Here is a 16,787-nt window from a genome sequence, read left to right as displayed (position 1 = left end):
ATCGCAGCCTCACGCACAGTTACACATGGTCTGACCTTACTCAGGAATTGCTAACCTTGCCGCACGCAGTGGCAGCTCAGGCTGCGCATGGCATCACAGTGGCTGATTTATGCATGCCCCTGTGACGGCATTCAAACGCACTGACACGCCTGCGTTTCACCGACCCCCCCCCCCCCCCCGTCAACACCCCCCACCGCTCATTTCCTGTCAATCACTCTGCGATGGGTCTGTGTAGCATCTGCGATCGCAGTGAGACCTTCGCACACGTGCATTTCGATGCATGTGCAGAGCGCAACAATTGTCCGTCTACGTGCGTAATCGCATTTGCGATCGGTAATGAATCAGGCCCTATTTCCCCATCTTTACTAAATAGACCCCTGAATCTCTCCATAGACAGTGATAGCAACACTGACCTCTACAGGCTATAAAGCATATTGCGCAATATAGGGGGCACTAAAGCCTTGCTGTGTTATCACTGTTCCCACACCTATGTATGGGAATTCACCAATCCGCCAATCCTCCCCTCCATCCATGGCAAACCAACCACAGAGGAAGACTGATAGCTAGCATGGCTGAAATATTTAATTCCAGTTATTTCATGTGTATTATTCAATTCTGTAACGCACAACCATTGATTTAAGTGTCAAATATGGGCAGCTAACACAACATTGCCGTCATCATTTCCCATAAAATGCGATGCTAATTGCTGTTCCTTGTAATCGGACATTGTAGCTGAGCCTATTCTGTGCCCATGTGGAGTGATTTGGTTTCTGCAGACAGAGGGAGATTTGTGCAGAATTATCATGGAGGTAAAATATGTGATGTACTTTGTGCCCCGGCAGTAACATTACCACCAGCCTGTCCCTTCAGCCAGACAATTATCTCTAATGGAGTATAGCTAATGACTTGGTCGTCTTCCACAATATATGTTTGCTGTTCCCTTGTGTTATGCTCAGAGAGGCAATAATAGCACCCGCTATATAATGCAGAGAGTCCATTAACTGCATTGTAAATGTTTAAAAGCATTGTGTAGGTTTTGGCCATCTACTGAAAGTCCGTAATGCGTTTTGTACCTTCTGATTCCGTGAGGAGCACACTGGGCCTGATGCTGTGGTCGCACACGTGAAGTCGATGACCCGCGCAAGCGCCCGACGTTTCCGCTCTGCGCGTGCGTCTGGGTTGCTCTGCGCATACGTCTCGTCGGTTAAGTCGCAAAGACGCAGACTGAAATTACGCGCAGATCCGTGCAACTTTCGGTGGGCATTTCTGGGAGGTAACGGCAGGTGGCCAGCAAGAGGCGGGAGTGACTCGGTCAGCGACTGCGTCCAAGAATGCAGGGGCATTATCCTGGGTGGCTGGGAGTAGACAGAACATTGCACCTGCTATAGAGTAGGTGTAATCTGATGGCGTGACCGATGCGTCCAATAGTGCGTCTTAATACGCAGAGTGACGGATGAGCGCCGCAGCCGATTGACGTCCCAGTAGCAAGTCCATCTGCTACTGCATTAGCATAAAGATGCTGTCACAAGCGTCCAACTCCAAACCAGGCCCGCTGGCTGTACACGGTCAAGCCGTTTTAAAAGGGATGGCGAGTCATCGGCGAGCGGTACGCTCTGAGCAACGCATACGGAAATAGCACTGATGCTATCAATCACCTTAATGCTCATTCGGATGGACCAGTTTAATGGATGCTGTCCTACACATTCCCCATGTATGTCATAGACATGTCACAGTCAGGGCCGGCCCTAGCCCAAATTTTTTGGTAAGCGAGTATATTTTTTGGCGCCCCCCTATGCAGTGCCCCTTTTAAAGTGCCACTGGTAGTGGTCCTCCCTGTGCAGTGCCCCCAGTAGTGGTACCCCCTATGTAGTGCCCTTTATATAGTGCCCCCAGTAGTGGTCCCCCCCTTGTAGTGCCCCTAGTAGTAGTCCCCCCTCTTGTAGTGCCCCTAGTAGTAATCCCCCCCCCTTGTAGTGCCCCCAGTAGTAATCCCCCCCCCTTGTAGTGCCTCCAGTAGTATTCCCCCACTGTAGTGCCCCCAGTAGTAATCTGACCTTGTAGTGCCCCCAGTAATAGCCCCCCCTGTAGTGCTCCCAGTAATAGCCCCCCCCCAGTAGTAGCCCCCCCCTTGTAGTAGCCCCCCCTTGTAGTAGCCCCCCCTTGTAGTAGCCCCCCCTGTAGTAGCCCCCCCTTGTGGTGCCCCCAGTAGTAATCCCCCCCTTGTGGTGCCCCCAGTATTAATCCACCTCCCCCCCCGCCCCCCACAGTAGAGAGGTAATAATAAAAAAAAAAAAAAACACTTACCTGAAACCCGCTCCTGGTCCCGCCGCCATTAGCTCCTCCGTCCGCTGCTTTGCATTATGGGAGTGACGTCTCTCCCATTACCCACTGCGGGAGCCGGAAGATGTCCGGCTCCGGCAGTTGGAGCAGCAGCAGCAGATGAGAGTCAGACAGACTCTCATCAGCTGCTAAAGCAAACACACAGCTGCCGGCGCCGGCGGCTGTGTGTTTGTGCCGTGTAGCGCTGACCGAACTCCGTCCGGTTCAGCGCTACACACGCGGTGCAGCTGTGTCACAGAGACACAGTCTGCCCGCGGCCCGCATGGTATGCAGCTGAGGCGCCCTTCACTATGTGGCGCCTTACGCAGCTGCGTACCATGCGTAACGGGAGAACCGGCCCTGGTCACAATTGAGATTTGCCGCTGTGCAAGGCTCTTGTAGAGACCACGTGGACATAGGGGAAGTTATGAGAACGATGCACATGACAGAAGGGCTGTAACATTGCAAGCGGACAAACATTTCTTATTATTTTCTAAACTGCACTAAAACTTTACATTTTATTTGCCTTGCTCAGAATCTGCTCCAGAGTCCCCAATGATGGAGCTGTAAGCTGCTGGCTCAATGTTGGAAGCTTTCTGTGCAAGGAATGTAGCCCCATATGTCTTAAATAAATTAAAAGCACACACATCAAAATTGTTATCAATTACATTTGTCTAAACAAATGTTAGAAGTGTGTAGTTATATACGGATATAATTGGTAACAAATGTCTGAATTTAGGCCCTCATTCAGAGCCGGACGCTCTGAGCAGAGCGCACGCTCTGAATGAGAGCCATCCTCCATAATTATGGAGCGTCCTCCTGGACGCTCGTATAGCTGTGGGTCACCACCCACAGCCTATACGAGCGTGCAGTTTGATGGCCGCGATGGTCTTGACCATCGCGACCATCGCCACTGCGAGCCGGAGCCTGCGGTTGAGTTTCTCAACCGCAAGGCCCGGAGTGATTTTGGCTCTATCAGAGCCAAAATCACTCCTACTGACATCACTAGTGATGTCAGTGGGGCTGGCTTCTGACGGTAGGCGTTCCCTTGAGAACCCCCCCCGTCTGACAGTCACGCCCCCGGCACGCCCAAAAAAGGGGGCGTGCTGTCAATCAACATCGACAGCACGCCCCCTTTGATGAGACACTACGAGCGAAGGAAAGTCCTTCGCTCGTCGCGTCTGGCGCATGCGCACGACGGAGCTCCCTCCGTCGTGCGCATGCGCAGTGCACACCATCGACCCACTTGCGAGCGGACAGCCGCTTGCGAGTGGGTCTGAATCAGGCCCTTAGTGTCTATTTATTATCATCGGGTCTCCTGTAGCCTAGGTAACCTCTACATAAGCAAATAGACCAATAGCTATAAAGTAAAGCTGGGCGGCACACACTATACAATACATCGCTCTCGCCGTACACACTGCATGATCCGGTGTAGGACGGCGCTATATAGCGTTACATGCTGCATGTAGCAGCATAGCGTTGTTCATTGCCTCCTCCCATCCGCTGGATCGAGCGTACTCACTGCACCATCCGTATGATATCTTTTTCTAATCCTCGATGGAACGATATCGTATGAAGGATTGTATAGTGGGCCTGATTCAGCAATGTACGCTAACCCGATGGGTAGCGTACATCTCCGATGGTTTACTGTCTGCGCATGTGCAGAACGGGTCCTGTGAACTCTCCCGCAGACCCCCCCCAAGCTGCAGCATGCTGCGGCATTTGTGGGACAGAGTAGGGCCGTGACTGCTCACTTTTCCCGAAAATGGGGGCGTCGCCCCTCTTTTCTTGGGGGGGACGAGGCCAGGGTAAGCTTCAGCAACTGCAGCCTGGCCAAAGGAGCAACCACGTTGATCGCGGTCGCAACGCTGGGTTTGCAGATGCCGCACGGAGGTGTCTGTTTCCTACAGACACCTTCTGCTGCATTTGCATTTGAGATGGACGCAATTGCGCAGCCGCTATATCCAAAATATAAAATAGATTGATTTTTATTTTTTTACTACAATAATGTCTCTTTAAAGTGCACCACATACACACACAATGAGGTTGTTGGTTCAAGTTGCCAAACACTGAATCAGTCAGCAGTTTGGCAAAATAAATCGCCAAATGGCGCATACCTGGTCATGTGGACACCAGACAAAAAGCGGTTTTATTCCTTAGTGGATTATTGCATATGGCCGGTAGGCGCTACTGCAGTATAATGTAAACCTGTGGAAACTGAGTAACGCTTGTAGAAAACAACATAAATCGTATTATACATTCATCTGCAAGTATTTCTACCTGACAAATTCTAAGTTATTACGTATAAGCCACTTTTGCAAGCGGCTTTCTGCTGGGTCACATAAAAGCTGTACTAGGGAAACCCAGTGTTATAGTGAATAATAGAAAAGCCGCATCGTGGAAAAACTTGACACCAAATAATGGGGGGAGATGTACGAAGCCCAGAAGCGGTATCAGCGCACGTTATGTGCGCTGATACCACTTCTCCCCGATGTATGATCGGGGGTCTGGGCGGTAAATGACAGGGGCGCTATGCGCCCCTGTCATTATCGGCGCTGCTATCTACAAGATAGCAGCGCTGATAGCCTGGGCTATGTACGAACGGTCAGATCGTCTGACCGTTCGGCCGGCTGTAGCTGTCGCTATCGACAGCTACAGTCTGGCGCTAGAATATCCCCACAGCAGGGACAGCGCTGTCCCTGCTGCGGCGGCTACCGGCTCCAGGGCTCCACGCGGGGATCTCGCGATACTTGCGAGATCCCGCGCAAGCTCAGTGTAGCCGGCCGGGAAGAGACACAGCGCATCAGCACTAGGCTGATGCGCTGCTGTCTCTAGCGGGTAGCGCCGGAGGGGGGAGTTAACGCTCCCCCTCTCCGGCCGATGAGATGTTTATACATCTCATCGGTAGTGCTTCCTGCTTCGCCGCTATAATACATCTACCCCAATAACTAATAATAACTCCAAAAAGACAATCTGGGCAGATCACAAGTATGGGAAATGCGATCTGCTTACTAAACTTATGTGAATTGAAGGGATTGGAGTCATTTTTCCTGAAAACTACTCCAATTGCCCTGTAATAAATGTATGTGATACTAAAATAATGTGAAAAGGGTGTGAATACGCCAGTTTTCACATTATTTAAGTAAAATAATGTTAGTAAATATGCCCCAAAGTGTTGTTATAACAACAATGTATGAAGGAAACTACTACATTGATGTAGTGAGCAAAGAGGCTTTAGAATGCCCCCTTGTACGCTACCTATTCTGTACATGGTGATATCCTGTCCCCTCCTTCATGTCTGTCTTGCAGCCATACTTGTTTTCCTTCCTAGGAGATTTTGAAAAGGAGATAAAGATTATTAGGATAGTTTAAAAAAAAAAATGTTTAAAAGTTAATTAGCTTGCTATTTCAGTTTATTTTAAACCTGTGAGACTGCTGCTTTAAGTACTAATGTGCTTTATTATGGTTAATAGTGTTTAATACTAAACGAATGCCTCATATTTTCATTTATTTTATAACCTGCAATAAATGATGTTGTGAAATATTAATAGGGTGACGAGAGGTTATGGAAATCCCTTTCTAGGGAAGGGTGAGATCACCTTTACCTGCTCTTGGTTGGTTTTGTGAAAAGCATGATAAATGTGTATGTAAATATAGATGAAAATCACTTTGTATAACTTAGGTGATGGATCTGTGAACTTTAGAGGCTTCTAAGTAATTCTGCCTGGACCTGGGGTCACCGTGACAAACTGCTAACAGCTGAGGGCAGACTCCAAGGGCTTTATTGTGTTTTACAGTTGCTGAAATAAATACTCCAGGGCCTTGCCCCAGATGAACTTCACTTAGAACTTACTTGACGCTGCAGGGCGATAAGGTTTAAAGCCCAGCAGGGAGTACATCCAGCTGGCTGAGCACTTGTAAAGTCTGAATACCGTGCCTGATCATTTTCCCCTGCGCCTCTCCCATACACTCTAAAGCTTTTTGGTGGCTGGGAAAACGTTTGTGAAGATTCCACCGACAGAGTTTGGGACACATTTATCAGTAATCACATTGCAGTATGTGATTATTGATAGTCCTGCGCGTGTGCAGTCTACAGTACAGGCTCCTGCGCATGTTCAGTCTACAGACCACGCATGCCAGGGACTGTTCTGGATTCTACAGACCTGGGCATTGCCAGGGACGGTTCTGGCGGCTACAGCGGTAGATGGCGTTAGCTGTGGGGGCCAAACTACACATTCCGGCGCTTGGTAAATCTGACCGCTTTGCTTCCCCCATAGAAACCTTTGGGGCTTTAGGCTGCTGTTGGAAATGGAAATATTGCTGCAATCCCTCCATAGTGCATCTGGGGGATAGTTTGTACTTGTGGATATGCCCATATTGCCCACCCCAACGGGGTAAATTTACTAAAGGTTGATTTTAATCGATTAAAAATCAATCAGCATTGCTGCTGTGTTTCAGGTGCTAAATCACACATTTACTAACACTTAAACATCGATAGCAAAAAAATCGTCTGCTAGTGTGTGAAACACAACATCGATGGTTAAGCAATTTGTAATCGATTAAAATTGACCTTTAGTAAATTTACCCCTAATTCTCTGCCCCGCCATGTGTATAATGCATCGCTATATGAAAGATAGTTTATACATCTGTTGTGTAGTTCCTTCCTTATATTCAATACAAACCACTACTAGTGATGTTGTGCCTTTATTATATGGTCTTCAAACTCCTGGATGACTGTGAATTTGCAGTAGAGATGTATTATCCCATACAGGCCCGTACTGAGTGTCTCTCTCTCTCTCTGTCTCTCTCTCTGTCTCTCTCCCTCTCTCTCTCTCCCTCTCTCTCTCTCTCTCTCTCTCTCTCTCTCGTGCCACAGGTGCAGTTGGAGGGATTTGTGCTCTTGCCAATGTACTTGGTGCCCAACTTTGTGAACTGGAGACAATGTGTGTAAATGGCCAGTGGGACAAAGCCAGGGCGTTGCAGTATCGACTAATCGAACCAAACGCTGCCGTAAGTTTTCAGCCTGAAGGTGTCGGGGGCATTTCATGTATGTGTTGTTCTTGTGTTTGTATGTGAAAGTAAGCATGCGGCCTTCTACTGCAACTACAATACCCAGCATGCCTTGTGACTCATCTGAGTTGCACTAAAGTGACAGTGCGCCTGGATCTTGCGGATCTCAGCATACTGCGCATGCTCCAAAGAAAGCAGCAGGTATGCGCACGTGGACTGAGGTCGCTAGTGCGCACAGATTGGTCCTTCCATTGACTGACCACACTATCTGTGAAATGAGCATTTCTAGGCGGGATGTCATACCCAACCCCGGCTCAGAACCGGGGGTTTCGCTGATTTTGATATTTGATTCTTATGGGCCCACTTATTAATAATCGCATTTTGCAATAATGTTAGCGCCCATGATCACATTGCCGGGATGTAACAAAGAGCAGCCAGAGGGACGGGGGTTCTGAAAGGCGCCCGTCCCTGCGATGTGCTTGGGGTGAAGTGACCAAGTCGGCGTTCTCTTCACTCCTGTGCTGGGATTCCAGCCCATGCGCTGTCTACAGACCACCCGTGCACCATGGCCATTGCCAGGGGGGTTACACCGGAAACCATCTCCCGGTAATTTTTGCAATTTGTAGCTCATAGGTTACAGCAGCACAAGGCCTGAAATATAAAATGAATAGCGCTAAGGTATGTAAACTAAGAAATCATAAATGGTGTGTCGTCTAAAACATACATATAGATCTACACAGAAAAATAGCAACATTCCAAAATGCAATAATAAAATATATAGAAAATCTATGCAGCTTGATTCAAAAAGATCATTTTATTTCTATAGAGAGATGCAAATAATGAATAGATAAGCATGAATTCATATTACTAAAATATCCAGCTTGGGATAACCAAGGATGGAAAAAATATATAATATATATGTCTCCAGATAATAAATAAATAAAAATCTTTAAAAATAGTCCTGCAGTGAGCTAAATGGATGTTGGTAACAATGTTCACAGCTATGAAATAATGAAGGTATTAAACAATCTCAGTCCGATGACAATTTGCAAGGGATAACAACAGTCACAATCCTGTGTGAAAAAGGATATTATCCAGCTAAATATTACCAGACTTCATTGGGGTGTCCGCTGCCTGGAAAACATGCAGAAGCTCCTGCACTGGCGTGCTGACGTTAGGACAAGGCTGGACGACAATATGATGGTGCTGGTCCGGAATCAAATTCACACTAAGGGGGTCATTCAGACCCGGTCGCACAGAGCGTGCGGTCGGTCTGAATGAGGGGAGGACCTCTTGAATTTTCAAGATGTCCTCCTTTGCGGTGGTAAGGCTGTGGGTTAACACCCACAGCTTTACGACCGCCTAAGGTGATGGTCGCGATGGTCAAGACCATCGCGACCATCGGGGCTTACAACGAGACCCTAGGGTAAGGTCTCCCTTGTCGTAAGCCCCGGAGAGCTTTCGGCTCTGTCTGAGCCGGAAGCTCTCCACTGACATCACTAGTGATGTCAGTGGGGCCGCCCCCAAACGGTAGGCGTTCCCATAGGCTGCCACCCCCCCGGCCCGCCTTCCAAACGGGACGAGCTGTCAATCAACATCGACAGCTCGCCCCCTTTGGATCAAGACCCGCTACGACTGGCGCTGTTGGTCGTAGCGGGTCTCACGCATGCGCACGACGGTGCCGTCGTGCGGATGCTCTGTGGGGGGCCATCGACCCGGTCCGAGCGCATCGGCGCTAACGACCGGGTCTGAATGCCCCCCTAAGTTCCAAGTGCTGTGTCAAGTGGTATTGGGGTGCTAAACGCGTTTCGCTGTGGTAGGACCCACAGCATCCTCAGCAGCACAAGGCCATCTTTAGATCTTTGGCGTTAGCTGCGGGAGCCTCGCATCCCAGAGCTTAGTAGACCTATGGGGGTTGCGACTGTTTTCGGAAATGGAGGGACAGCAGCAGATATCCGAGGCATCTGGGTACATCTGGGGGATACTTAATGTTTGCGGTTATCCCCTGATAACTGGTGTTTTCAGGGAATATACTGCAAACGTTTAAATGATAATTGGGCCCCTTTAAACAGAGATACCATTGACAGACTTTTCTTTCTTCTCTCTGTGGAAATTGTCACATCTAAATAGACCATGTCCATGTCACACACCATTAAACAAAGTGAGAACACAGCATATTTATGCACTTAATGAACATTTGTTCCGATTATGTCCGGACCAAATAGAATTTTCTTTTTTTTTTCTTTTTTTTTGTAAATGGGAATAACTTTATTTACAATGTATTAATCTACCCAAACAAGATTTATATAATTTTTTGGGGGCGAAGACTCATTTGGTAGCAAATTGGAACTTTTTTTTTCACTATGTCATAAGCAATACATAAGGCGGAAGCAGGAAAGCAGGTAGGATTGTGGGGGAAAAATAGCAACAGCTTTTCCCTTATTATTTCAATACTTACTATGATGTGACTTAGATCAGGCCCAGAGTTTCATTGGCGTTTCTTCTTAATCATGTGTGTCAAACTTGCGGCCCTCCAGCTGCAGTGGAACTACACGTTCCAGCATGCACTGCCACCGTTTTGCTTTTAGGGAATGCTAAAACTGTGGCAAGGCATGCTGGGATATGTAGTCCCAACAGCTGGAGAGCCAGGCGTTTGACACCCCTGTTCTAAATGAATTGAGATCACGTGTGCTTAATTCAGCGTCTGACCTAGTTATGGGGCCCAATCCCAATTCTAGTTATAAACTTTTTTTTTTTGTCTGGTTTAGGGGCAACATTCATTCTGCCTGGCACTCGCACATTATTGTACGTGTTTTTATTCTGCAGGTGTTTCGGAGTGACTTGTTTCACCTCTCTGCTTACTTCTATTTAATGCTCATTGGCAGACCAGGGTATTGTACTCACCTAGCACTTCATTGGGCGGAATTCAATTGATTTCGCGGCCCGCATCTCCTGTCTAAAGTGACAGGAGATCGCGGGCCGCTATGCAATTGTGCCAGCTTTTCACGCTGATCGCGCCCATAGAGGTCAGGTTTAGCCGCGTAAAGCAGCTAAACCTGACCAAAGTGCTGGGCGCGATCGCGAAAAGTGATGTTTGGGCGCCCAAACATGTCACTTTTCGCACATTTCAGCTCTCATCGCCCAGGGGCTGCGAGCTGAAATGTAGCGCTTGGCAGCTAATTGCGCCCGACAGGAGCAAGAATAGAATAGCTCCGTCGGGCGCGATAGGGGCTGGAAAGAATTGAATTCCGCCCATTTTGTTTATTTGTTATGTACCCCGTAATAAATCTTTAAGCATTGGCTCAATTGGGGCTGGATTCTTGCTATGCATTGATTTTGCGCAGATGGGATGCAGTGGTATCCTGGCGGGTTACAGCAGTAGGAGGGCTGCACAGGAAAACTTCCCTAGTGGGACCCAAAGTGTAGGTGGGATCCGCATCACGTATACATATCCGAAAGTGTCAGACACAATAGAGCTGTCAGGAGAAGAGGGTGTGGTATGGACATTCATCATGTCGACATGTTCGAATGTCAACATATCATCCCTGTTGCCCCAGTGGTGACTTATCTGGTCCCAATGGCTGCAGCGACGTCAGTGTGGTGCCCGGGTCCTGGTGGTCATGTCACTGTCACTGTAGTCCCATAATCCCTACCCCTAACCTCCCCTCACAGCCTAAACCTGTTGACACCATGACTGTCGACATTGTGAATGACGACCTAGGACCGTATTCAATTAGACGTGATAAACTGTTTTCCCGCGGAAAAATATCGCGGGTGACGTCATTTCACCAGGCGGAAAAGTATCTCCGTATTCAATTCCAAATACTTTTCGCGGATGCGAAAACGCAATGCAATGTAATAGGCGAAAAAGATTCGCCTATGAATAGGTGGTGAAAAAAAAAGTGCAGAATTGCGGTTTTGGGGTGCAAACGTCGGGAAACCACTCAGCACCCTTGGGACAGCCCCCCAAAGCATAACTGCATAAAAAAAAAAAAAAGGAAGAACACCCCCAAAAAATTACTTTGAAAAAGGGGGCGAAAAAAAAATACTAGCGAAATAAGCTTTTGGGGGATCTGCAAGTATGGGGGAGGTGTTTTTTTGTATTGCAGGTGCTTGCTGAAGGTGCGTTTTTTAAAACTTCACTTTTTTAACCATGTGTGCACCCGTTTTCATGTACCCCAAATTTGCTGGGACTAGTTATTTTCTCCAAAAAAAACCTGCTAAATGCTATTCTCCACCATTTGTGCAAAGACGCTAATTAGCAGCTATTGAGAGCATTTAAGTACCCCGAATACCTTCAGCGGGGCTATTCGGGGGCATCTACATTGATCCCCAATGTTAGTGCATCTTTTGGGGAGTGTCAGGCTGATCTGACAGCACTTTTCGCCTGTTTGCACTTTGCCGGGTCCCATTTTCACGTCCTTCGCAATTGAATAGGGCGAATAGCAGGGCTGCGCACAAAAAGTTTTCGCCTCCAAAACACGCGAAGTTGGTGAAAAGTACGGCAGGCGAAACCTTTCCGACTTTTCTCGTCTAATTGAATACGGCCCCTAATGAATACATCCCGGAGAGGGGATGTGAGACTGAAAAATCAAAACAAACCTTTCTGCGGATATTTCATGATCGTACCCCTTTCTCCTCAGACAGAGTGTTCGGGAAGCCCCTCTGCAGTGACTGTGCGCGACAGTCAAAGATTCAAATAGGAGAGCCGCACCAACTGCCAGTGATGTTTGGGGTGGCAGTTGGTGTGGCTCCCCTATTCGAATTTCGGGCTGCGCGGCGCCATTGACTGTCGCACACTTAGCACACAGTCGCTGCGTAGGGACTTACCAAACACCCTGTAGTTTCAGAGCATTTTATTTTTGTCTTCATCAACCTTAAGACATTTCCATGCTGTGTTGGACCAGGATGGAGCCTGATTGGCAGCGTGATTGGCATTTTGCTAAGTAATGTGCAGCTGTCCCTTTGGCAGCCATCCTGGTAAAATAACGTAGCCGGTGAGTTTTGCTTGTGCAGGGAGATATGACAAACCTGTCGGGGTCATTCAGTCTGCAGAGGAGAAGGAGACAGAATAGGGATTAGCTATCGCTGCAGATAATGGATTTGTCACTGATTTACTACATTTTACATGTGACCTAAAGCGTAGTGTTTATCAAGGGGCTTTCCACCTGCTAATTACTTCTATGCTTGTTTGTACACGCCCTCCTGCACCATACATGTTATATCTTTCTGCTGTGTTCTTCATCAAAGCCTTTATATTCTCCACACAGACTCTGGAATTGTTCTGTAAATGGATTCCGCCCACAATTATAGTCCCGCTCAGTAATATTAATTTCTAAATGAGCGATATAAATGATTATATAGGAACTATAATAATTTTATTAAAAATATATCGCTCGTTTGAAAATCACTATTAGTGACTGGGACTCCACTTCATAAATTACCAGTTGTTACACTTTCTTATGCGTTATTGTAGGGTCTGACCAGCACAAGCTCAGTCTCTTTTTGCCAACTTTCCAGGATCGACATTGACGGACTGTAGATTGGCAAGATTGGGCTACTCTCTCACAGTCTACTGGGTGTGTCTGGTGTCCGAAACACTGTCTACAGTGCCTAATGTGACGTTCGTGGGGGCTTTTACTCTTGGTTCTAATGGGGCATCCCAATATCGCAATGGTTGAGACAATCTTAGACAGTTCAAGCCTCCCAACATTATGGGGAGAGGCCTTTCATATTCCAACATGATATTGATCATTCTGAAGTCGAGATGACGAGAGTGGAGGGACTGGACCTTAATCCAGTGCAACATTGGGATAAACTGTATATGGGCCAGGCCACCTCGCCCAACTTCTATGGGCCATCTCACAGATCCTCTAATGGATTGGCATCAAATTACCCATACAGGTTGTTAGATGCTGTCTACGTTTGTAGACCATATGGTTCCTAGATCATTTTGGAAAAATAGTGGGGTGTGATACAAAAGGTCGACAATGAAAAGGTCGACACCAGAAGGTTGACATGACAAATATTAGACAGGTTCAAATTGTCGACAGGTTAAAAATGACGACATTTTTAATTTTTTTTCTAATCCTAATCTTCACCCTAAGCCTAACCCTCCCCTTGGTGCCTAACCGTTACCATCCTCCTTGGTACCTAAACCTAACCATCCTTTTCGCAGCCTAACCCTAACTCTCCGGTAAGTGCCTAACCAACAGAACAAAAACATGTGTCGACAATTTCCTTGTCGAGCTTTTGAACCTGTCGACCTTCTGTGCTGTCAACCTTCCATGTCGACCAAATTACTGTTGACCTTTTGATTGTCGACTTCTCAGACGAAACCCAAATACTAGATGTTACTAATTGTCTCTAATTATTGGATAAACTTGTATTTTACTTTTTGGTAGTAAAATATCTCCTTTGTATAGTTTCCTTTAAAATGATGGCGCACAACTTAAGCGTCCGTGTAAGCAATAAAATGTCACTGCCATACATGGGCTAGTTAGTATGTAAGGGCAGCTGTTAGCATGTCATGAGCCGTTGTTGAACATGGAGAGAGTTATGTTGCAGCCAGTACGCTGACATTAATATGACAGAAGAACTGACATAATGTACCCTGCTAAAACCTTATCCACATATTCCGCATCCTAAGTCACACATCAATTGTCCAAGTGTATTTATAGGACATGGCTGGCTGTAATTAATGGGAGCAACGTGATGATGTAGAGGCAGCACAGCTGAATAATGCACAGAACTATTTACTACTGTAAATAAATAACTATTACTATAAATAATTTTAATTTGAAGTCTGGGAGTAGATCATGTATATTTACTGACATGTTAAATGCATTTCTTAGGCTAGATTATGGTTTTTTTTTTCTATGCTAACATCACATCATTTGGCTAGTCGATTATCCTTTTAGTATTACCTTACTTCCTTTTCCTTCTTAGGGCCGTATTCAATTTGAGGCGAAAAGTTCAGTTCCGTGTGTTTTTGGCGGAAACTTTTCGACGATGACGTCATTTTCGCCTGTTTGACTTTTACCCCGTATTCAATTTGAAAGACTTATCACCTAGGCGGAAAGTCAATGCAATGTAATAGGCGGAAAAGTTTCGCCTATGAATGGGAGGCGGAAAAAAGTGCAGAATTGGAGTTTTGGGGTGCAAGATTGCGGGAACCCCTGTGCAGCCTTCAGACAGTCCCCCAAAGGTAATCTGTGCCAAAAAAATGTAAAAAACCCCACTTAAGAACACCCCAAAAATGACTTTGAAAAAGGGGGCGAAAAAAATGTTGGGGTACAAACTTAAAACTAGCGAACTTGACTCTGGAGGGGTCCCCAAGTATGCCCCATGTGTTTTTTTATTGCAGGTGCTTGCGACAGGGGGATTTTTCACGATTTTTTCAACTTCACTTAAATATGGTGACCCCCCATTTTCAAGTACCCCAAATTTGCTGGGGTAAGTTATTTTCTTGAAAAAAACCTGATATTCTGCACCACGTATAGAAAAATGCTTTTAACAGCTATTGAGCCCGTTTAAAAACACCAAATACCTTCAGCAAGCCAAATCGGGGGGTACCATAGCTAACCCCCATGTCAGAGCATATTTTGGGGGGTCTCAGGCTGATTTCCCCAAAACTGACAGTACTTTCCGCCTGTTACAGTTTCGCCGGGTCCCGTTTTCGCCTACTTCCATATTGAATACGGGGTAAAACAGGGACGGCCGCGATACTATTCCGCCTGCAAAACACGCGAAGTAAGTGGAAAGTCTGGGCCGCGAAAAAGTATCATGGCTCGGCTCATATTGAATACAGATCTTAGTTATTATAGTTTTATAGTCTTAGCCGGGACACAGAGCAGTGCCTGTGAATGAATGTATCTTGGCCTAATGACCAGAAGCGACTTAGGGGTCTATTTACTAAGCTGTGTTAGGAGATAAAGTGAACGGTGATAAAGTACCAGCCAATCAGCTCCTGTCATTTTTCAAACACAGCCTGTGACATGACAGTTAGGAGCTGATTGGCTGGTACCTTACCTCCGTTCACTTTATCTCCTAACACAGCTTAGTAAATAGACCCCTTAGTTACGGTGTTGTTTATAGCACTGGATGGTAGAAATTGTCATCTTCAGTTAAAATGTTTCCATGGCCTGTTCAATTATGTCTTATAGAGCTGGTATTTTGAGGTTCGCTCAGGGCCGGGTGGAGGCACATTCAACCAGTGCGGTCGAACAGGCGCTCCACCCCATAGAGGGCGCACCCCTCCCAACCATTCCCGATTTCAGCAGGACAGTCCCGTTGTTCGGGCACTGCCACGCTGTTCCACCCGCGGGACGAAGTGTCCCGCGGGAGATTGGGCACCTCCACTGCCGCGGCAGTGCCGGCCCCTATGCAGAAAGAGGACTGGGGGCAGCCCAGCTACTGACATAGTAGTGGGCTCGCCCCCAGCCTGACGTTAACGGGAAGCGTGCCATATGGGCACACCCCCAAATTACAACATTTAGGGGGCATGGCCTATGGTAATTAGGCCACGCCTCCATTTTGACATTTGCATAAATCATAAGCTCCATGCAGTCTTGTGTACGGGGAAGGGAATTCTGTGTCTGACTTATCTTTTGCCCGTAGCACGTGCCAATATTAATGATGGCGGTTGCAGCAGCTGACATAAAATCAATGTGCGCCACGGGTTTCCGATGGCAGGCGTGCGATCCCCTGCATTAGCATAATATAGTAAACTACGGCCATTTCACGTGAGATGCAAAAGTTACTGTAAAAATAAACATTTTAAAAAGTTGCTCATCTCCTTTAGTAAATAGATATGCTTAAAATATTTGTCTTCTGTACAGAATATATTTTATTTGTGTATTTTAATTAAAAAAAACAACATAATAAAAGGACCTCTGGTTTGATGTTTACACTGATCACCTTTGTACATACTGAGCCCATCTCCCCTCTGGCAGGTGACTCGCAGGTTCGGGATCCCAGGCCTGAAGCAGGCAATGGAGTGGTTTGGATACTATGGAGGACACTGCCGTTCCCCACTTGAGCCATTAACAGAACCGGAGCTACAGGAGCTGAGGAAGACCTTCACGGACAACGGCTGGCTGGAGCCCCGCAATTAGTGTATCATCCATTATTTTCATTAAATCAATTCACTTTTTATTTTTTTTATATAATCAACTTATGCAGATCTATGATGAGCATACACTACTGTATACCAAGGCGATGGGAATAAGGAAAATAGGAAATATAAACGGAAAATAAAACAACAAAAAAAAACTGTGTACTGTAATGTTATTTTGGGTAAATGTTGCAAAAAAACATCAATTGTTAAATAAAGGTTGTTGTAAAATGGTGCATACACACGGTCCAACTTAAAAGAACGATATAAACGATAACAATATCGTTTATATCGTTCTTTTTTCAACCCCTCTAACGACCAAACAATGGTCGATGCACGGGCA

General features: G+C 46.6%; 1 protein-coding gene across 1 annotated transcript in view; it reads left to right on the top strand.

The window, feature by feature from the left end:
• HOGA1 (4-hydroxy-2-oxoglutarate aldolase 1) overlaps nt 1-16,584 on the top strand; it is a 106,493-nt gene extending 89,909 nt beyond the window's left edge. Inside the window, exons 6-7 of the mRNA XM_088449942.1 lie at nt 7,196-7,329; nt 16,284-16,584. Coding sequence (XP_088306068.1) covers nt 7,196-7,329; nt 16,284-16,445 — 296 coding nt within the window. The 3' untranslated portion in view covers nt 16,446-16,584. The remainder of the gene's footprint in view (nt 1-7,195; nt 7,330-16,283) is intronic.
• Nucleotides 16,585-16,787: the final 203 nt, after the last annotated feature.

This window comes from Taudactylus pleione, unplaced genomic scaffold (assembly GCF_031769625.1).
Source record: "Taudactylus pleione unplaced genomic scaffold, aTauple2 ptg000502l, whole genome shotgun sequence".
In the NCBI taxonomy this organism is placed as follows: Eukaryota; Metazoa; Chordata; class Amphibia; order Anura; family Myobatrachidae; genus Taudactylus; species Taudactylus pleione.
This window is presented reverse-complemented; position numbering and strand designations above follow the sequence as displayed.